Genomic DNA, 21,389 nt, shown 5'->3' with positions numbered 1-21,389 from the left:
TCTATGAAGCCACATGTATATAAACTTGGAATGAGTGATTTGGATTAACGCCAATAGTAGCATTTCCAAATTCGAAGTTGTCCAATTAAATGTATCTAAAGGCGGGATTTAAGCTGTCGTCATCAGGATGGGGCATGTGATGGGGAGCGATTTTGGAAAGAAAAAAAATCGGTTTGACAGCTCAGGCAGCTAACCAGTAAGCAGAGGGAGAGCTTCCTGCATATAGTTTTGTTATTTGGGTTGTTGGCCTGTTCTCGTCCTTCTGTTGATTTCAGTCCCATCATGACATCCACCATAGACGAAAGTAATAAAGAAAAGGTAAGTTAAATGGGTCTTGGAATATAAAAGGTCTGCACCAACGGTCAGACCTGGCAACGTTAGCATTCAGGTAGCTAGCTAACGTTAAGTTATTGCGGCTAACATGTTGTTTTCTGTCTGCATAACGCTAGCCTCTGGCTAAAGCTAGCGTTCGTTGGTGTCAAATTGCATTTATGCAAGAGCGAAAGTGTTGTTTTCTAATTCAACTTAACACACTGAAAGTGTAAAAACATGCTACGGTTTACGCTTATTGTTCATTACAACAAGTTACGTAAAAGTGGTAAAACTTTATACTGCATAGCATTTATTTATCTCCTACTGTGTTTTGACTGTTTTGCACAGCTGTGCAGAACGCTGTGATAACTCCGTGGAGTTGTAGTGAGCTAAAACGATTAGCATTCGGACAGGTGTCTTAACTTTATCATGGCTTTCTTGGTTTCAACTTGCAGGTTGTGTTTTTGAAAGGTGTTAATTCAACTTAATAGTCAATTTGGAGGATGTCACGTTGGATTGTGGTGCTGTTGAATTGTGTTATATGGCGAGAAGTTTCTAACATTTTGTCCCCCTCCACCCATTTATATCAATAATATAAGGTTGGACCACAAATTCCACCATAAAATGACCGCAAAGTGGAATCAACACCTTTGAAACAGTTAAAAACAAAACTGAACATTATATCCTTTGTGATGTTGGATGTACCTATTACACTGACAACTGAGTGCAAGATAGTGTAAATAGTAAACACTATGCTTCCTCTTATGCGATAATATGACACATCCACAAGGGTGGGGAACCAGGCCTTCAGCAATAGCAGGACTAGAGTCTGTGCATACTGTAAGATCCAAACTGCCAACTGCCTCCAGACCTTTTACCCAACACCACCCAGACACTTCAAGCTCTAAACTCACGGAAGAATGATTTTGAAGTGGCATTATGCATTAATGATGATCAGACAAGAGACTTGCTGGATATTTCTTGAAAGTGTCCACAAACAAAGTAAAATGGCAATTGTACAGGGCAAGTGATATTTTGTGTGCGTACCCATAACATCACCTGGCCCTCTACATTCTTTTGGATAAGCTTGGTGTTTTCTGTCTCCTTAGATGCGCTCTGTGTCTGTGGATCTAAACCATGATGCCTCTCTTCTCATTGACATTCCTGATGCACTCTGTGAAAGGGACAAAGTCAAGTTTACTGTCCATACCAAGGTAAAAAAAAATTAAAATCCTGAAATCTGGTGCGATATAAAAAAAGATTGGAGGGTTGCTTTTTGCTTGTACAATCACAATTTAAAGTTCTCTGAGAATCGTTTTTATATCCAAGCTAAATTGATATTATAACCGAAATTTCCCTAACCAAATTGATATTGAATTGAATCGTAAATGTAATCGAACCAGGACCTTGTGAATCCGAATCGACGGGAAGAATGGCGAGACCCAGCCCTAACCCTAACCCCAACGCATGAACTTACTCCTAACAAATTTAGATTTATGTACAAATTATACAATTACAAATAGTACAATTATACAAGGGTATTTGCTGATATGTTGAAAGTGTAATTTCCAAAATACTATTTAACTAAGTTTGTTTCCAGACTACACTTAGCTCTTTCCAGAAGCCAGACTTCTCCGTTCCCAGGCAACATGAAGATTTCATCTGGCTACATGACACTCTGGTTGAGACAGAGGACTATGCTGGCCTAATAGTAAGTTGGACTATTTGTAGACATGACTCTTATAATTAGTTTTTGGCAAAGTCTACTCAATGAACAAAAGAGACATTTAAACACAGACCCAAAGGTTTTTTATTATAAAGTTTAATTCAAGAATTAAACTTCTGGAAAATAGTTTTTACAAAACCTATTTATTTAACCTGTCATGGAAAGTAATTCATTTTTTGCTTCATCTTTCATAGATTCCTCCAGCGCCCCCAAAGCCTGACTTTGAGAGCCCAAGAGAGAAGATGCACAAACTGGGGGAAGGTGAAGCCACTATGACCAAGGAGGAGTACACTAAAATGAAACAAGAGCTGGAGGCGTGAGTGTGACACTCAAAACAAAACACCATTGATTGCTTTGTATTCTATAGACAGTGTCATGTAAGAACCTTTACAAAAGTCAGTGACATATTTTTATACAAAGCATCTCCTTGCTATGTCTGCTTTCTTTTCAGTGAGTACCTGGCTGTGTTCAAGAAAACTGTCCAAGTGCATGAAGTCTTCCTGCAGAGATTGTCCTCTCACCCCAATTTAAGCAAAGACAGAAACTTCCAGATTTTCTTAGAGTATGACCAGGATGTGAGTTCCCCATAATGCTGACTTCCTTTCCTGAGTTGTCAGTTGGAAAAGAGGAAGTCAAATTTACTGGAGACTTGTGACACATGGCTTACATCCTGCTGGGATCAGCAGTTATGCTTATCTGTGCAGTCAGTCGCTGTGGTGTTTAACGGAGCTTAGTTACAGTGTTTACACACCTAGGTACATGTCTGATTAAATTAGCAGAGGGCACATTTCTTCGTGGACCATATGGTGACACATAATGATGCAAAACAAAGAACTATTGGTACAATCATAAACCTTACTTCAGTTCCCACAACATCATATAATAAACTTTAACAAATAAATCAGTTGGCTCACATAGATTTAACATGTATCCTTTCATTTTAGCTCACTGTGAGAAGAAAGAATGCCAAGGAAATGTTTGGAGGGTTCTTTAAAAACATGGTGAAGTCAGCTGATGAGGTCCTTATCTCAGGAATAAAGGTGAGGCTCATGCACAATCTGCTTACATTACATGCATGACACCATTCCAGACACAATGTCGTAGTAGCCATTTCCCCAAATACCTTTTGTATCTCTGTCCTACACAGGAAGTGGATGACTTTTTTGAGCAGGAGAAGACATTCCTGCTTGACTACTACAGCAAGATAAAAGATTCCACTGCCAAAGCAGAGAAAATGACTCGCTCACACAAAAGTACGAGGTTGAGATGAGTAGAACAAATTCATTTGTATTTGGGATTTGTTTCGTTTTGATGTCTAATTTCTTTTATTACAGATATTGCGGATGATTACATTCACATCTCTGCCACTCTGAACAGTCTCTCTGCTGATGATAGCACAGCAAATAAAAAGTGAGTTCAACAAATCAGTGCTTGTATGTTTGATTTCCAAAAGCGGGATTGTGATCATATTTGCATGCTAATTGTATTAATTCTCATTAGCAAAGACGCAGTTGCACAATTTTCCATGTTTTGGCTTTACTTGTTTTATTAGGCATCTGGAGAAGTTGTCTGACTTGTTTGAGAAGCTCAGAGTAAGTAGAACTTTAGTAACCAACAAACAGAGACACCTTTTGTAAATATTTGTTCTGATTTATACATACATTGTGGTAGCTACCATATGTCTTTTATTTGTGTCCCTGCAGAAAGTGGAGGGAAGAGTAGCATCTGACCAGGAGCTGAAACTCACAGAGCTGCTAAGATATTACATGAGAGACATTCAGGCCGCCAAGGTGAGACATGTTTACCTTCTACCTTCATACAACATACACAGATTCACAACATTTATGAGGTACACATGTTGCTGCATTTCAAACATTTTATGCAACCCATTCAACCCAGCCAGAGCCATTTAATTAACAAACCCTCTGTGCCATTTGTCACTGATCAGAGCTTCAGTATTAATCCTCTTTTATCCTTTTAGAAGTAAATCTGAATGAAGATTTATGGGTTAAGGGAAGGCAGTCATGTTCCACTCAACATGGGATTAGAGTTTTTTTTGTATTCATCATATCGACTAATTTAGTATTTATTTAAATTGAATAAGTGCATTTGAGCAGCATCAAGAAACAGTCTCACATACAACGGAAGTGTATGTGTTTCTTGGGAACGAGCGTTTGTGTTCTGCACGTCATTCTGAGCATCGTCTTTTTAAAACATGATATCAGATTTTTGGATTTGGATTGCTCAGTATTTTCCAAATGAAGGCAAGTTATCCATCTCTCTCTTTTTTTCTTTTTTCTTTCTTACCATTCTTTTATATGTTATGTTAAACTATGTGGAACATGTCAGGACCTTCTGTATAGGCGAGCCCGGGCTTTAGTTGACTACGAGAACTCTAACAAGGCTTTGGACAAGGCTCGTCTGAAGAGCAAGGACGTTCCCCAGGCAGAGGAGCACCAGCAGCAGTGCCTGCAGAAATTTGACAAGCTCTCAGAGTCTGGGAAGAAAGGTTTGTGCATCCTTGCAGGCTCATTTCTTCTTTGTGTGTGTGTATATGGGCTCTTGTTTAACTAGACACCGTTATCTTCATAGAACTCACCAGTTTCAAGGGAAGGCGTGTTGTGGCCTTCAGGAAGAACCTCATAGAGATGGCTGAGCTGGAGATAAAACATGCCAAGGTGAGCAGCACAATACAGCTGACCCCTTTATTTACACTAATGAAAAATGCATGTATACCATTCTTGTAGGCACCTTGTCTCTTTAATGTTATGTAAATTTTACTTTAACAATCCAGTTACGAATACGCCGCCATAGTGCTATTAATTCATCTCACATGCACCTGCGGTCTACATCATCAGCAGAAATATCTTAATCATCATCATCAAATATCATCAAATGTATTACAAATAAAAAACTAATATAATCATTAATGTGAAATGTATAATATAATTTAGAATTCAGAAGCAGTTTATCTGGTCAGCACTGGTTTAGTTTGGATTCAACAGGTAGTCATTTGTAGAAAACGGAACATTTAAGTGACTATTTAGAAATAAAGTTTAACACACTTCATGGTGCGTTTCATTATTTATACTTCTTTATGCTGAGTGAATAAACGTATCCTTGAATGCCCCAAGAGACATAATGATTTACAAATGTAGTTGATCCTTTTTAATGCCCCTATTATCCATATCCTTCTTTACCTGATTATAATTATTAGTATTATTCAGGTTTTTGCAGCCTCATCCTAACCTCATTTCACTGAGTCTGTTCTATGTGATTTTTGCTCATTGTGATGTTAATACACGTTAGAACCTTTTTGTGGAGTTCTCTGTATCGGGTTGATGGTGTTTAGAGTGCCCAGCATCCCTGCTTCTTATTATATAATCGCCCGGCAGGCTCATTTGGTTTACCTAAAGTTAGTGTAAGAATCTGTTCAGGTTTCCAGAAGTAAGAGATGTTGTCTACAGTAGCATACATATAGGATGGGATACTCCAAAACCTAAAACTGGGATACAAGCGGGCATTTAAATGTTTTATTTGGTGAGGTATTGGCCTTCCTCATGACTTGGAACAGAACAGGCTCTATTCATCAGGAGTATTAACACTGTGTTCTTCTGTCTCCACAGAACAATGTGACTCTATTGCAGGGATGTATTGACCTGCTCAAGGGCATCTGACAACAAGTATTCCAATTATTTCTGTTTTACCATCACCAAGTGACCCGCCATAGAAAAGAAATGGAAACCTGGCTTCCCTGGGACTTTGCATGAACATGAACATGAATCCAAGCCCTATCTCTGCACCCGTGGGTCCGCTGCCACTTTGAAACCCTGCACGAGACCAAGTGTCTTGTAAGCAGAATGTCTTCATGTTTACAGAGTCCCTGTCCTCTGGTCCATGGTCCATCCTTCTCCATTATTTATGGAAGTCTAACCCGATGTGAATGCCTCCAGAGAATTAGGCTGCCAACATGCAGGTCTTCCATTCTTTGCAGCACCAATCAATAGAGGTGATTTATCTCTTATTTTCCTAATTTCTTGTTTTCTCAATTTTGACATTATGCACTTAGTACAAATCTTGCCTTTTATAATCATATTTTTGCCTCCATAAATTCTGGCTCTAAGTTCTTCTCTCATGTACACATTTTTTGTTGTTTTTTTTTCCTTCTTCTTTCTCATAACCTAAGGTTTATGATTCAATTACTTATTCCGTTGGGACCTTTTTGTTTGCAAATAGAACAGTGAAAAAACACCCTCATGCTTTGCATTCCTGGCATACCAAACCAACCGTTAGTACTGAAAACTTATGACTGACTAAGACAAGACAGATCATCTGCTAGTGTTCTAAAATAGCGGCAGTTCACCTCCAATGTTGACAGTTGGATCATTCACACTTTGTAAGAAGTGAACTCAGATTCCACATTTATCAAAGTTGCACATCAGTTACAAGATTTATTGAAGAGATTAGTGAGGAGAATAAGTCATGAGCATCTAGCATTTTGTCTGCATTTTGTTTATATTTGCAATATCCCTGCACTACATGTACCATGTTCTCAACAGCTTCTCCCCCCTAACCAACTCTGCCTATTCACTTTTCAGTGTGTATTTGTTGTTGTTGCTTTTCCTTATGTTGCCCTAAATTCCTCTTTGCAATTAATGGTCTATGTATCAGACCTGATATATTTACCAGATCCTCTAAACATTTTGTTTATTTAAAGCAGTTATGAAAAAGATGCACTAAGAATATGGCCCATGACCAGGCTCAGTGGAGTGTTAAAATGCATATAGTTTTTTAAGAAATTGAATGTATTTCTAATGGATTCCACCCGTGTGAATTCCTTTGCATTATGCTTTTCTTACAGAACATTAGCATTTTTATACATTTGTAATAATGGCATTGAATAAATCCTACTTTCCCATGATTGATATGTGCCATTCTATATTTGTCCTATTTTAAAGCAAACATACAAACCGCTTTCTGTTGTATGAGCGTGCCCTATCATACCACTAGATGGCAGTATCTGTCTATCCACTGTATCCTGTTTCCACTCAGTTTTACTGTGTGCTGTGCTCCTTTGCATTTAAACAGCTGTGTGCATGTTTGTGTTAAATCCATTGACCACAGTGGATAGGACTGTGTGGTGTATTTGGTAAGCTTTGAGGAAATACCAGAATGCTCATGGGGATCGCCACCAACAAAATGCACATTTCATGTCTTACTTCATTAATCGCACTTAGCAACATGACTTAAACAAATAATCTGCAGTTAAACTACAGCCCTTGTAAAACTCTTTTGAGATTAATATCTTTATCTATGATGCTTCTAGCTATCCAGTTTTTTTTTTTTTTTTTTTTTAAGCCATGATTTTTTGCATTACTGACATACAGCAGTGAAAAGGTTACACCTAAAAGAGACGTGGCGAAAGGAAAGTTGTAACTAGGACGTGCAATTGTGCATAACAGAATATACTGTACCTGCCCATAATGGATTTGTCAATATTGACGTGTCCTTTTTTGGTCAGTTCACTGATTGGATGAAAACACTAGAGCCAATGAGCTCAGAACACATTATCAGTGCAAACAAGTTAGTTTGCCAACTGGGATCCGATCAAAGTTAACTCAGTAACTTTTTTATTTTTTTTAATTAAATCTTAATTTAACCAGATAGGCCTGTGAGCAAAGATTCTCATTTGCAATGACGACCTGAGCAAAACAACGTACAGTTTCACATTCAGTACAATACAAGAATACAGAATATAATAGGCTACACAAAGTGTAGATTAAGTGGGCTTTTAAAGCATTCATAAAATAATAATTGCCATAATGTATCCAAAGAACAAGACCTCTTTTTTGGAACATAAAGAGAAATTATTAATACAAGGTGTTTTAAGTTGCCATAGTCTAGGCATATACTTACAGTATAGAGGGCTTATTTCCCTTACTGTTACTGATCTGAGTATATCAGAGTAAAACAGAAGTATCACTGCTAAATTTAGTCGTACTCATGTTCCCTTTGAATAGCCGCCGTATTATGATAAAGAAATTCCCCCAGTTCTTTCTCTAATAGCAGAAATAAAACGTGTCTGCACTGGTGTAAAAGATTAAATCTGCCTGCTTCAAAGACTTGTTATGCTGACTTTATGAGTTTCTCCCTGTGGGCACGCTTAGATCATTTGCATGCTCAAAATGTATGATGAGTAAGATTTGGTACACTTTTAGAGCTTTTGTAAACCTCATCAGTGATTGGATAATAATAGTTAATTCAGCACCATCTTTATGATCCCAAATCTTTAAGAATCCTCTATCACCAAACACACTCTTATCTAAAGGACACAGCAAAAAATAGGGAGAAAAGTGGGTTCAGATGTACTTTTTCATGCTGTTATGTCCCGAAATATAGATGTTTCTGAGTCTTTTACCACTTCCAGAGGTCACGGACACATGACCTGCAAAGAACCAACATCTTACTTAAGTTGAGTGAGTGTGTGAAAGCACCTGTCTCACTTCCCACAGCTCTATATTCTTCAACTGAAAGGTCATGATAAATGCAGACGGAAGCCTTGGAGCAGGACTGGAGGCATGAAGCATGAAGCATGAACGCCTACTCAGATAGAAACCATGTCCTCTGAAGGGACTCACTTTTGAAAGGTGCACCTGCCAGACTTGGTGACGTAACCAACCTGTCTATGCTTCCTTAATGAAAGAGAACAGGATGTTTCTTCCTAGGGCTCATTAGGTAACATTTGCATACAGGTACATATCTCTATAATCTTTTTTCCCCCATCTCTTCTGAGTTGTTCTGAGTATTTTCTTCCTTCAATAATACAATACTAAAAAGTTCAAAGGATCAGTGGCCAAACCTTTTCTATGTCAGTGTGCCCTGCCCTGCTCAGGCAGTCTGTTGCTTTCATGCAAACAATACAAACACAATCTCAAATTCTGAAAAATTCACATGCATAGACCAACAAGACAAGAATTTAGTTTCATCACACAACAGAAACACTTTGAGAGTGACCAATCATTTTTTTTTATTTTACAGCAGTTTATGCAAGCAAGTACTAAGGACATGAGCAACAAGTGCTTGAACTTAAAATGTTTTGTTAAGCAGTTTGAGGAGATGTTGTGTCAAGATTTCCTATGAAAACAGTTCTCAAATGAGTGATCCGGGGTGTGGACAGAGAAATGTTCCATTATTACATTCTATTGACACTTAAATGTGTGATCAGGTTGTTTTGATGCATCACATTAATACAATACATTTAATCTCCATGTGCTATTTTTATGTAGGGTGTGGTAAATAAGACTTCCCAGAAGGACTTTCATAACTAAAATGTCACTAGTACCAACAATGTTATCCTGCAACTTGAAGGTAACCTTTCCCAAATTTAGGTGTGACTAATGATCGTTTCAGGCAGGCCTGTTGTAGTTCTTGAAAGACTTCTGGATGTGAAATGATCCTAATGCTCTGGTCTATCTAGAAAAAAATATACATAAATAAAAGTCCTGCTTTCAACAAATGATTAGGGTAGTAAAGTAGTAGTAGAGATTATTGGACTAGCAGTAGCCTACAGGTATTAACGTATCAAAGATAAAGGATATTTTGGCTGGAAAACAATTTAAATTATACATAGAGACCAAACTTTACAAAAACACCTAAGGTGTCAGGATGAATTTTGGGTATATTTGAATATATCTATGCACAAGATATCTTGAATAGTTAAATATGATGGAATGGTGCAACCACAACAAAACATAGGCTTTTCGCTCATTATAAACAGCATATACTCAAAGAAGAACATAAACAGAACAAGCTGATACTTATCCATACGGTTCAGAATACTATGATTTTAACAGCCAAGGGGAAACCAAAGGGGAAACTATGTTTTTGCATACAAAACTAATCCTGTTACTAACTGTATAGGCCTACATTAAGTTAAAAAAAACAAAAAAGCAGTCTTCTCTTTGGAACGTATGACGTCTCGAATGGCAAAAATACCAAAGAAATAAAGTCGGTAGCCTACTTAAAAAGATAAACTTTAGCACTATTCTTGAGTAAACGTACTTCGTTTCTTTCCATTTCAAGCCAACACTTTGTTAACTAGACGAGACTTTTCATGGACATAGAAGACTACAACTCCCAACATGCTCATTTCCGGCTTCAGTGTATTCCAGCCAATCAGAAGCTTTCTAGATTTATGGCCGCTATCTGGGGCATGGGGCCAGCACGTCTAGCCAGCTCGAAGTGCCACGACTTCACAGCACAGATCACGGATTCTCCAGCGGAGTGAGGGGGGAGAGTACTGGAAAAAGCTAGTTAGCTAGATAGCTGGATAAATAGGTGGCTTTGCACAGAAGTCACTTCAATTGACAGTTCCAACTCCAAGCTTTTCGCCCTCTCTCCATTCCATTTGAAGCAAGCACTCGTAGCTACATCACCAACGAGGTAACGTTAAATGTGGGAGTCATGGAATTTTTTAATTCATTTGAGCCAGCTAGCTTGGGAAGCTATCTACTGCTAACTTCTGAGCTAACTAATTGTACAAAAAGACAGCCGATTAAAGTGATCTAAAACAATTTTAGATTTCCCACCTCCACCAGCTATTTTATTTACAGTTTAATTAAACCGTCGTAAACCGATAATTTATACCATTATGTGCTTGACTATAGCATTCATATTGTTAGCTACAATACAAGTAGTGATTGAAAGCATTTTATATATATATATATTTTTTTTTTATAGGATTACACACTCTTTGTTTTAATGGCACTTACGATTGAATGGATACCAATACGTCTTTCTTTTGTTTCATACATCTTCGAGGCATTTTAGTTGTGTTCTCATTATTGTCATTTTAATTTTCGTTTGATATTAAAATTATCTTGTATTAGCTATGTAGGAAGTCGATGCGTTTGTGCTAAAGTAACTTTACGTTTGTGTAAAGTGTGGTTCTCATTCGCACTGTATGTCGGAAACTAAAAATAATGAAAGACAAGTACTGTATTTAAGGGGGAAAAATGTATGCAGTTACATATTTTAGCTGAATCCATGTAGGTAATGCACCCCTTGTAGGTATTCCATTGGCCATGAATGAAAGCCAGATTTTTTTTTTTTTTTTTTAGATGTATATGCTATAATGTAGCATGTACCTGTTAAACAGTAGTACGTTTCCTCGTATTCATACTACCTCTGGACCTTAAGAAGTACTTTCTATTTCCAGAAAGTCCCGCCGAGTCTTTCTGTTGAAGTCTGTGTTTTAGTTTAGTCTGAGTGGAGATGCGCTGACGTGTGACACCAGATGAGATTATGGAGGCAGTACAAACTTACCTTTTCTTCTGCTTTTAGACCCAACAACGAACTGGGACTCTGGACTCTGTTTCCATTGCGTTGTACTAACGTCGTGCAGTAGTTTCCCTCTACAATGTCACAACGTCGTTTTTTTTTTTTTTTTTTAAATCGGTAAAGCATTTATGAATTCTGTGTTGTGACAGCCTCCATTATAGAAACAAGGATATGACTACGCTGCCAGAATAAATCAAAGAAAGGAGTTTAGTGTCCTTAAAGCTGCTATCTACCCTCGGCCATCTTTTCTTCCCTGCAGGCTAAACATTCTGGTTTGTGTCAAGAGGCTCCCGAGAGCCTTAAAGGGATAGTTGAAATATTCTTTAAGGGATTGGGTTTTCTTTCCTTATGTTACAGGGCAGGAAATGAACACAAACCACCAGCCAACTGCTGGAAGGGCTAATGTACTTTTTGCCTCAAACCCTTTTTGCCTCTATGGTTTGGGGTTTTTTCTCTGCCAAACGTTCTTATTCAGGTTGTTTTAACCCTTTGGTTGTCCTCGGGTCAAAATTTGACCGGATTACAAAAACTTTCCATGTCAGAAAAGAACGTTAAAAAATCGACAAAAAATCACCAAAAATGTTTTATTTATTTTTTTAATGCTGAAAAAGGGACCAAAAAATGACAAAACAGCATCAAAAACATTGGAAAAAGAGACTAAAACAAGGTTAAAAAAAAACTTCAAAAAAGTGACAAAAAATAGGAATAAAATAGACAAACGTTGAGAAAAGTGTACGAACTGTTGAATTTCAACCCAGAAAAACACAAAGTTGCAGGTCAACGGGAAGACAACACAAGGGTTAAAGTGTAATTGATTTGCCTTAAGCACCTTTCACACGTGCACATCACTCCATAATAGCACTGATCATTTTAGCACATGTTTGTGTAATAGCCGTTCTGGCAATTAGCCAACACAGGATCTAGTAACCTTTCCATAACTCATTGTCATTGGCGGAATGATGTTTGTATATGCAAATGAAATATCCTATTTTTAAAGCATTTTTTGGCATTTTTAGGCCCTTATTTTCACAGGACAGACAAAGACATGAAAGGGGAGGCTGCAAAGGTCCGCAGGTCGGAGTTGATCCCGCGGCTTCAGCGCGTGCTCCTGCTCTACCAACTGAGCTAACCTGGCCACAAATAAAATGATCTCCATACATTCATACTTAATCTGCAGACTTGCTCTGATTTTGTTTCCAAAAGCAGTTTTGCTGTATTTCTGGATGTATAATACAACCAAAATAATGGGGCTTTCTGCTTATGAGTAACATTACATTTTCATACATATTTTGTAAATGGCAGCAAATTTAAAACTGTTTATCGTACGTTTATCGAAAGCTCAGTGCTGGTCTTCCAAAACGACCCAGTCAGTGTCTGAGAATACACTATGAGAGTGAATTTGAGCTGCATGAACACATGTGTTTTGCCTAAGGTGGAAGGCTGTATGGTAAATGGGTTCTGAGCAGCTGCTATTTGTTCCACAGTTTGCTGATAAGATGTGCTGGTCTTCATTAAGTAGCCAGCCTCAAAGCAAAGGTTTAAGGGGACAACAGTGACACCTTGAGGTCTTTGAAGGGAAATGTTTTTCTCTAGATACCATATCAATATTCACAATTATAATGCATCAAATGCACTGTTATATGGACTTCTTTTCCCCTCCTTGGTCTTTGGTTTTCCAGAGCATGCACTTGTTTTAGTTAACTGTATTGACAAGTCACTTTCTTTTTAGGTCAACTGAAATTCAACAATGGATATCTATGACCCCCAGACCCTTGGCATAATGGTATTTGGTGGATTCATGGTGATCTCTGCTATCGGGATTGCTCTTGTCTCCTCCTTCTCCATGAAGGAGACCTCTTATGAGGAGGCCCTGGCTAAACAACGTAGGGAGTTGGGTAAAATACAGTCCCGCTCTGACAAAAAGAAGAAGGACAAGGTCTCTGAGAAGAAGGGCCGTGGCAAAAAGAAAGACGAAAAACCCAATGGAAAGATCCCAGAGCCTGAAAAATTTCAAGAGGAAGTTGAAGCTGAGGCCGTCATTGAACCTGCTGCTGCCCCAGTTGTAGCTGCTGCCCCCGCCCCTGCCCCTGCCCCAGTCCCAGAACCCGTCCCTGCTTTTGAGGTTAAACCAACTGCAGCCCCAGCACCAGCAGTCACCCAACCAAAGATTGGAGCTGAACAAAGCCCTGCTCTTTCTGATCCCTCACCTTCACCCTCACCTAAAGAGAAAAAGAAGAAGAAGGTGGCTAAGGTGGAGCCAGCCTCTACCCATACGGCCCCAGTTGTGACTGCTCCTGCACCCGTCAAGTCCTCCGCTGCCCCAGTATTAACTCAGGCCCCCGTGTCTGCCCCGACTAAAGCAACCGCCCCATCCTCTGCATCTGCCCCAACCAAGACCGCCCCTGCGCCAGCCAAAGTTGCCCCTGCGCCAGCCAAAGTTGCCCCTGCGCCAGCCAAAGTTGCCCCTGCGCCAGCCAAAGTTGCCCCTGCGCCAGCCAAAGCTACTGCAGCCCCTGCCAAGTCTTCACCCGCTCCATCCAAGACTGCCCCAGTGCTGGAAGCTGTCACTAAAGACGTCCCCGTGATGGCAGTGACCCCAGTGGGATCCCAGCAGGCTCCTGCTGTTGCACAAAAAATACAAGAGCCCAAGAAGAAGGCCTCCAAGAAAAAGACTGAGTCTGGTAAGCAGATGTTTCAGGGATGTTATACATTTATATTTTGTAATCGTAAAACTAGTTATTATCAAACATGTTTTGCCACTGTATATTTGGTCGGCACTAAACTAGGCAAAGACTGCTACAGTCATAAATACAGATAAGATATATGACAATAAAAAGTAAGCAAAAAATACACAATTAAAGTAACAAATATGTACATTCTAATTGTTTTTAGAAAGGGAAATAAGGAAGGCTACACGGTTTAGTTGTGAAAAAATCTTGATCAGGTCATGTGAAGAAGTTCAGTGTATATGATATGTTCTTTGTTCAGAGGTGATAGTCCAGGATGTGTGTCAGTGTAACGCGTGGCGACTGAGGGTGGGGGTCCTGGGCCCACCAAGTCGGGAAGAAGCTGTTCTTGCGGTGTAAGGTTTTGGTCCTGGTGGACTGACTGATGCCAGAGGGGAGGCTTGTTTCCAGGGTGGGATGGACTTATTTGAGAAATAATAAAATATATCTATAAAGCACCTAACTAAAATGTCGAAATCCACAGATGTTGTCTGAATTGTTTGTGTAGTGTGATGACCAAGGCTGTGAAGGGTATCACCTGACCTGCAGTTTCGAGTGTGGCCGTTATGCCAAAATCACTATCTGTTATGCTATCTTTAGGTGCTTGGTAACAGTCTGTATTTCAAATTTCCATCACTGTATAAATATACACTGATTTGTGGGAATATTTAAACCTTTAAACATTTTTGGGTATATTTTTATTCTACAAGATTGCCTATTTGGTCTGCCCACTGCCACATGTCTTTTCCTGGTAAACCAGTGATGGTGTAATCAAAGAACTGTTTAAGGACTGCTGTTTTGCTCGACGTGTGCTTCTGCCAGTCTCTACAAACTACACTTGCCCACAAACCTTTCTCTACACATCAAGGATCACAGCCACTGTAGTCTTATCAATATGTTGTTACACTTTCATTGTTTAAAAAAAGCTTCTTGGAAGTGGAAATGTTTGTCAAGACAGGAGCTAGATTAGCCAAAACACGGGTGATAATACTCAGACTTGAATGTTTTTCGAGGTGGATCGGGGGCATGTCAGTACAGTTGAGTGGCACGTACATACACTCACAATCTAAGGCAGTAATACCCTGTCAGTACTGATGAACTTCTAGCTGTGTACCCGTGGAAAGTAGGGCCAGTGGCAGTAGTGGGTAATGTCTGGCACTCAGCTCTGGAGGGCATCGAGCACGCCAGCTTGTCCAAACACCACTGCCCTGTTTTGTTAGCTGACAAAGGCTCTCAGTGCCCTGACAATGGGTAGGAAGAGGGAGCAGGGTTCTCCTCTGCCTGAGGCTTGTCTCCGCCTGGTGCCACAGTGCCCCATCATTTTGCCATCCCCAGCTGCCCAGGGCCCCAGACCCAAAGGACAAGTCGCTACCTTGTACTTTTCCTGGGGCAGCATGGGAATTTGGACTTCACTGTGACAGCCTAATGAGCTGTAAAACTGTTGGCTTTTTAGTTTTAAAACCTAAAATAAGCCTGAAATCCCTATTCTATCCCACTGTTTTTGTGTGTGTCATTTACATTTTTTGTCTTTTAGTGGCAGCAGTGGATTCTGCTGATGCTCCTCTGTACCTGCCCTACAAGGCTCTGGTGTCCACCATCAGTAGCATGGTGTTCAGTGAGGGAGAGGCCCACAGGCTCATCGAGATCCTGTCTGAGAAAGTTGGCATCATTCAGGACACCTGGCATAAGGTAATGGACCATGCAGTTAGTTTTAAAAGGAAAAATATATGTGTTAATTCTGCTGGGGTGTGCAGGTACGTCATAGTTCACTGACTGCATGTGAGACTTGTAGGGAGACCCAATTCATTGTCACTCTCTTTCTGTTTACCTGTGCGTTTTCAGGCCTCTCAGAAAGGAGACCCAGTGGCCATGCTGAAGAAACAACTGGAAGAGAGGGAGAAACAGCTGGCCTTAGAACAAGAGGATGCTACTGCAGCAAAGAACCGTCTCAGAGAACTCACCAAGGTGAGACGCACAAGGGTCTATAGCCATGCTGGCAGCCCCATGAGACAAGAAAATTTTTGGAAGGACGTAAAATCTTTGCTATTCGTCAATCCTTTTTAGTAGTGAGGAAAAGGGTGTAGTTGGGCCTGAAAAAAGCCATGTTACTTAAATTGAATGGGTTAATTCACTGAACGTGTACAGACATTTTGGATTGCAGTCCTCTTTGTCTTTTGATCATGAAGGGCTTGCTCAATTTCAATGTTTAGTATGTCAAGTATTACTTTTTTTATTTTTTTTTACCTTTTTTTTACATAACTTTTGGATCTTTCTTGTCCCAAACCAAGTGTTGGATACAAATGTCATTATTTACGCACTACAGAATAAAGCCAGGATATATGAAATGGTTCTTTGGCCACAGACGTATTACAATGAATCTAAATCTGACTGTGCTGTGTGTGTGTGTGTGTGTGTGCGCGTGCATGTGCGTGTAGGAGCTGTCTGCTGAGAAGTCCAAGGTTGCCAGTGTGGAAACAAGGCTAAGTTCCCAGCTGAGTAAGAGGGAGCAAGAAATGATTGCTCTGCAAGCCCGTATGCAGGCTAGCTACCAGGACCATGTAGCACAGACCCAGGGGCTCAATGCAAAGGTCAGTTCTCATACACGAATAAGACAACTTCTCAATGTCCAATGCAGATGAGTACATATGAGATTGGCCTTTTTATTGTCCTTCTGGTGATCTGGCTGCTAATTAAAAGTGGAAATTCCTTTTTTTTTTGTTTTTTTGTGTTGCCTTGCAAAGGATTAAATGCAACTGTCCAAGGTGCGAGAGTCCAACACGGCATGTTTTATTAAAAATTAAATGAATAAAAACATTTTAAATCATATTACAGATTGTCAGCCTGCAGGAACAGCTGGAAAAAGGCCCCAATGCCCAGCTAGCCCGTCTACAGCAGGAGAACTCTATTCTCCGGGATGCCCTCAACCAAGCCACCAGTCAGGCTGAGAGCAAGTGAGTGTTTGAACAGTAAATGAGAAGCAGTGATCCATACTGACAGGCATTTTACCTCTTTCATACTAATACTAAATAAATGACAATTGAGCACAGTGTGCACAAATACAGAAGCATGTTTGGAGTACCAAGCCAGAAGACTGGCTCTTATTTTTTTGTGAGGCTTGTGTCCTGACTCTTCCTCCGTGTGCCTCGCCTTCTGTCTTTCATTCTGTTCTCAGGCAAAATGCGGAGCTGGCCAAGCTGCGCCAGGAATGCACAAAGTTAACCAAGGAACTTGGAGAGAAGACCGAGAGTCTGCATGCTGATGAGATCATCAGGAAAGGGCTGGAGGCCAAGGTCTCCGCTACTGAGAAGCAACTCTCCCTGCTGCAGGTTGGCTTGGGAACACCACATTATCTCTATTAAAAATTTGATTGGATGTCATCGAGTTTCCACATGGAATCAAATGTATTCCATCTTTTTTTTTTTTTTCTTCTTAATGCTGAGCAGCCAGTTAGTTACAGAGTGTCTTCAAAATGCAAGTCGAGAACATTCCTGCCTGTCCCCCAGCCCTTTGTTATGGGACATTTAACTGCCTAATCACATAGCCCGGGGCTGGAGTCAAACGCAGCCATACAATAATGGGGCTGCAAGGGAAACGTTTCTCCGCAATCAGCCTACGCACTCACTCACTGATGGAATGCTGTTGGTCTGAACTAGAACGGTTATGTGGAGCAAGTGAGTCAGCACTTCCTGACAGTCCATTGTTCATTTAGTTTAATCATTTACTAACATGCGTCCTTTTAGCAGTTTAAGGCTTTTCGACATGTTATGTAATGGTTCAGGCATGTCAATATATGCATTAGACATGCTCAACTAATACAAGATGGTTCCTTTCTAAAATTTTTTTACTTGGGATGAGTTGTGCTCCTTTTGTGAAATGTGTTGCTAGATTGTGATCAGCATTCAGCCGTCATCAACGATTGGCTGCTTTAACTGAGTGGAAATTAACAAAAGTTCAAAGCACTTCCTTTAAAGAAATCCTGAAAAAATGCTTGAATGTGAAAAAAAGTGGATTCTGTGAATATTCTGTTTTCTCTGAATGTGTCGCAATATGTTTGAAGAGAAATGCCCTTGCATTGCCTTGTGGAGCAATGCTGCCACGTAGGATCCTTTTGTGTATCTTTGCTGCCCCCTGCTGTTTGACACATCTTGGTCAATGTTGTTGTTGTCAGGCCAGCCATGGGGAGAGCGAGCAGGCATTGCAGAGGAGATTGGAGGAGGTGTGTGAGGAGCTCAGAGTAACACAGAGTAGAAACAACAGCCTGCAGGCCACTCTGGATGATGCCCAGCAGGACAGCAGCAAACTCTCAGGTCAGAGAATGGGGAATCGACATCTAATCTAAATGGTTGCTTGTTGTTAAGGCTTAACAGTTCACTTAGCATCTTTATAGTAATGAATGAAAATGGGAGTATGGAATAAGTTGTGAGTGCTGTGTTTTTGTCCCTGCAGAGTTTCAGGTGCAAATTGGGAGATTGGAGGATGAAATCAGCGAGCGCTCTGCTCAGGCGGAGGCCCTCACCGCCCAGCTGGAGGAGACCCGGGCAGAGAAAAGCCAGCTTGTACAGCAGGTGGCCTCCATCAACGCACTGCTTGAGGCCAGTCAGACCAAAAAGGAGGAGGATAACAATCAGGTAGAACAAACTTTGTCAGGTTCACTTTTCTGAAATGACCAGATGCTTGACCACACATTGTCAACCCTAAGGATGTCTGTTATATCTGCTTTGGCAGGTGAACGCTGCAGAAGTGGAACAGCTAAAGCTCAGGTAAGTGTTTGAGCCTCCTTTCTTCAGTCCACATCAGATCCAGAGCCGTTTCATGTGTTGATTGAAATGCCATGCCCCCTCTTTAGCCTTCAGGAGAAAGACGGCCAGTTGAACACGCTTCACGAGGAACTGAAGCAACTGCAGATGAAGCAGGAAGCTGCCGTAAGTGTTGCGAGCGTCAGCTGTTTATTACTTCTCAGTCATTTAAGACATTTCTTAACTTGTACAGTGGCACTGCTAATAATAAAGAAATCTGCCGTTCTAACAGGAGAACACTGTTGTTGAGCTGGAGCAAAAGAACAAGAGGTATGATGCATTTTACTATTCCATATATTTGACTCAAATCTTATGGATTTTCCACATCTTGGTGTGTGTGTGTGTGTGTGTGTGTGTGCTCTCTGTTTATTTATAGTTTATCCAAATTGTCTGTGCCTTTTTTTTTGTTTGTTTTTAGTGAGGATATCAGCCTCATCACATCGCTTCAGGACGAACTTAAAAACCTCAAAGAAGAGATGGTGCAACTTAACAGCACACCAGTAAGTGTCCTTCTCAATGTGATTCTACTCCTAGAGCTGCCCTGCAGAAGAAAAGAATTGCCTTTGTGACTAATTTGCATGTCCACTCTGTTTCAGCAGTCAGATAATTCCACCGAGCTGGCACTACTACAGAACAGGTAAATGACAGTGATGGCTGAATGAAGCTTCACAAACCAGTGTCTTTATTTTCTGAGCCCACTAGATGGCGCTCTCTGTTCAACGGTTGGTTGAGAATACACTGAATTGGAATGCATTGGGCCTTTCTCTTAAAACCAAGAGCGCCATCTAGTGGGCTCAGGAAATAAAGACACTGGTCCACGAAGCTTCAGTTGGCTATCACTGGGAAATGAGTCTTGGCATGTGATAAAAGATCAGTCCCACATATGGTTAGCCCCGTTATACATCTCAGTTTTGACTGTTTTGTTTCTTTTTCTAGCCTGACTGAGAAAGATACCCTTGTTACATCACTACAAGAGGAGCTGAGAGAAGTGAGAGAAAAGACAGCCATTGATGCAGTAAGGCTCTCTATTCAAACTAGTGCCTTATCAATTGAGGCTGTTTTCCTCTTAATCACCTTCCTGATTATGTCATTCACTGTTTCAGCAGAACGTTACGGAAAAACTGGCAACTTTTCAAACTGAAGCCAAAGAAAGTCTCCAGACACTCTTCCCACAGATACCCGTAGAGACAGAGCAGGTAGGAAAAGGGGATTTCAGAAGAGGAGTTGCTGAATGATCTTTTATTCTGATGATTTTGGTCATTATACTGTCAAATAATGTGCACATGAATTATTAATGTTTTCTTTTTTCTTCATTTAGTCCAACTGGTTACAAGTATTTACGCAGAAAGCTAAGGAGGCTCTCAGCCAGCAGAGCCAAGAGTCTCAGGAAACCGCAGCGTTGCCTGTAAGCCACAAGTCTATAAACCCCCATTATCCTGGTTTGAATTGGTCCAGCAGGAGATGTTCTGAATGTGTTTTCTCTGTCTCAGGAGTTGCTCGAGAAACTGAAGGAGGCTGAGGAGAGCCACAGCACACTGCATGCTGAATGTGAACAGTACAGGACAGTGCTGGCTGAAACAGTAAGGGATTGGAAAACTGAGTTGTGTGAATATGGGCTAAATGTATAAAGCTGATTTAAACCTGTGTCCCTTCTGCTTTAGGAAGGAATGCTGAAACATCTGCAGAAGAGTGTGGAAGAAGAAGAGCTGGTATGGAAGTCCAAGATAGCTAACTCAGAAGAACAGCTGAGGGAGGTACGTTATAATACCTCCTTAAAATCCCTATGACTTAAATGGACATTGTTTTTTTCTTCCATAAATCCTCCTAATAAGCCCTCTCACACATAACTAGGCTTTGGAGAATGTCAGCAAGCTGGAGGCAGAAAACCAAAGTGTAGAACAGGTGAGGATTTGCTTTCCACACTCAATTTAAAAACCTACCCCCCCCACCCCCAATTTAAACCAGCAGGTAAGAAATGCGTGCAGCTACATAAAGCAGTTTGTTTTGGTTCCTACTGCAGTTGAAGGAGCAGATGATGCTTCTGGAAGCCCAGCTGGAGAAGCAGTCCGACAACCAGGGGACCTCGGAGGAGATGGAGCAGGTACATGAGCAGGTTCAATCTGCTGATCACAGCAACATCACTGGCACTGCTGCAGAAAGAAAGAAAGAAAGAAAGAAATGCATTTTTCTGTGCAAGTTCCCCGACCAAGGAGGTGGACATGCATATTATTTGCATTTTAAAATGTATTTGTTTTACATGAGGTGGTACATGTAACTCTTTTCATTCAAACTCAGACTCATTTGTATTTTTGTTATAATATTTAAAAGTTCATAATCAGAGTCTCAAGTCCTTTTTGTTTTCAAATAATATCCAGATTCAGATGGCTTTTTCAGGGCACTTTCCTACTTATTGATTGAATAATATTATTCAAAAAAAGGTTTTAACTATTGAAATATTATAGAAATAGTGGTCAATGTAAAGAATTAGCA

General features: G+C 40.3%; 2 protein-coding genes across 9 annotated transcripts in view; both read left to right on the top strand.

Annotated features, from left to right (window-relative positions):
- Positions 1 to 49: 49 nt before the first annotated feature.
- snx5 (sorting nexin 5) lies at positions 50 to 6,959 on the top strand. Its single transcript, XM_034897526.1, has 13 exons — positions 50 to 318; positions 1,422 to 1,526; positions 1,913 to 2,023; positions 2,233 to 2,354; positions 2,490 to 2,613; positions 2,983 to 3,078; positions 3,186 to 3,291; positions 3,373 to 3,448; positions 3,591 to 3,630; positions 3,742 to 3,828; positions 4,388 to 4,547; positions 4,631 to 4,716; positions 5,665 to 6,959. Exons 1-13 carry the CDS (start codon positions 283 to 285, stop codon positions 5,713 to 5,715), a joined length of 1,200 nt encoding a protein of 399 aa, XP_034753417.1. The 5' UTR covers positions 50 to 282; the 3' UTR covers positions 5,716 to 6,959.
- Positions 6,960 to 10,220: 3,261 nt separating this feature from the next.
- rrbp1a (ribosome binding protein 1a) overlaps positions 10,221 to 21,389 on the top strand; it is a 14,794-nt gene continuing 3,625 nt past the window's right edge. For 2 of the 8 annotated variants that reach the window (XM_034897459.1, XM_034897453.1), the window contains exons 1-21: positions 10,221 to 10,480; positions 13,107 to 14,058; positions 15,638 to 15,792; positions 15,946 to 16,068; positions 16,539 to 16,691; positions 16,936 to 17,054; positions 17,276 to 17,429; positions 18,272 to 18,410; positions 18,550 to 18,731; positions 18,826 to 18,863; positions 18,950 to 19,025; positions 19,132 to 19,169; positions 19,318 to 19,399; positions 19,496 to 19,536; positions 19,836 to 19,914; positions 20,003 to 20,095; positions 20,218 to 20,304; positions 20,390 to 20,479; positions 20,561 to 20,653; positions 20,751 to 20,801; positions 20,920 to 21,000. In XM_034897459.1, coding sequence (XP_034753350.1) covers positions 13,125 to 14,058; positions 15,638 to 15,792; positions 15,946 to 16,068; positions 16,539 to 16,691; positions 16,936 to 17,054; positions 17,276 to 17,429; positions 18,272 to 18,410; positions 18,550 to 18,731; positions 18,826 to 18,863; positions 18,950 to 19,025; positions 19,132 to 19,169; positions 19,318 to 19,399; positions 19,496 to 19,536; positions 19,836 to 19,914; positions 20,003 to 20,095; positions 20,218 to 20,304; positions 20,390 to 20,479; positions 20,561 to 20,653; positions 20,751 to 20,801; positions 20,920 to 21,000 — 2,808 coding nt within the window. In that variant the 5' untranslated portion in view covers positions 10,221 to 10,480; positions 13,107 to 13,124. The remainder of the gene's footprint in view (positions 10,481 to 13,106; positions 14,059 to 15,637; positions 15,793 to 15,945; positions 16,069 to 16,538; positions 16,692 to 16,935; positions 17,055 to 17,275; positions 17,430 to 18,271; positions 18,411 to 18,549; positions 18,732 to 18,825; positions 18,864 to 18,949; positions 19,026 to 19,131; positions 19,170 to 19,317; positions 19,400 to 19,495; positions 19,537 to 19,835; positions 19,915 to 20,002; positions 20,096 to 20,217; positions 20,305 to 20,389; positions 20,480 to 20,560; positions 20,654 to 20,750; positions 20,802 to 20,919; positions 21,001 to 21,389) is intronic. The other 6 variants (XM_034897457.1, XM_034897461.1, XM_034897454.1 and 3 more) reach the window with 6 other exon arrangements.

Source organism: Etheostoma cragini, chromosome 17, assembly GCF_013103735.1.
Source record: "Etheostoma cragini isolate CJK2018 chromosome 17, CSU_Ecrag_1.0, whole genome shotgun sequence".
Lineage (NCBI taxonomy): Eukaryota > Metazoa > Chordata > Actinopteri > Perciformes > Percidae > Etheostoma > Etheostoma cragini.
This window is presented reverse-complemented; position numbering and strand designations above follow the sequence as displayed.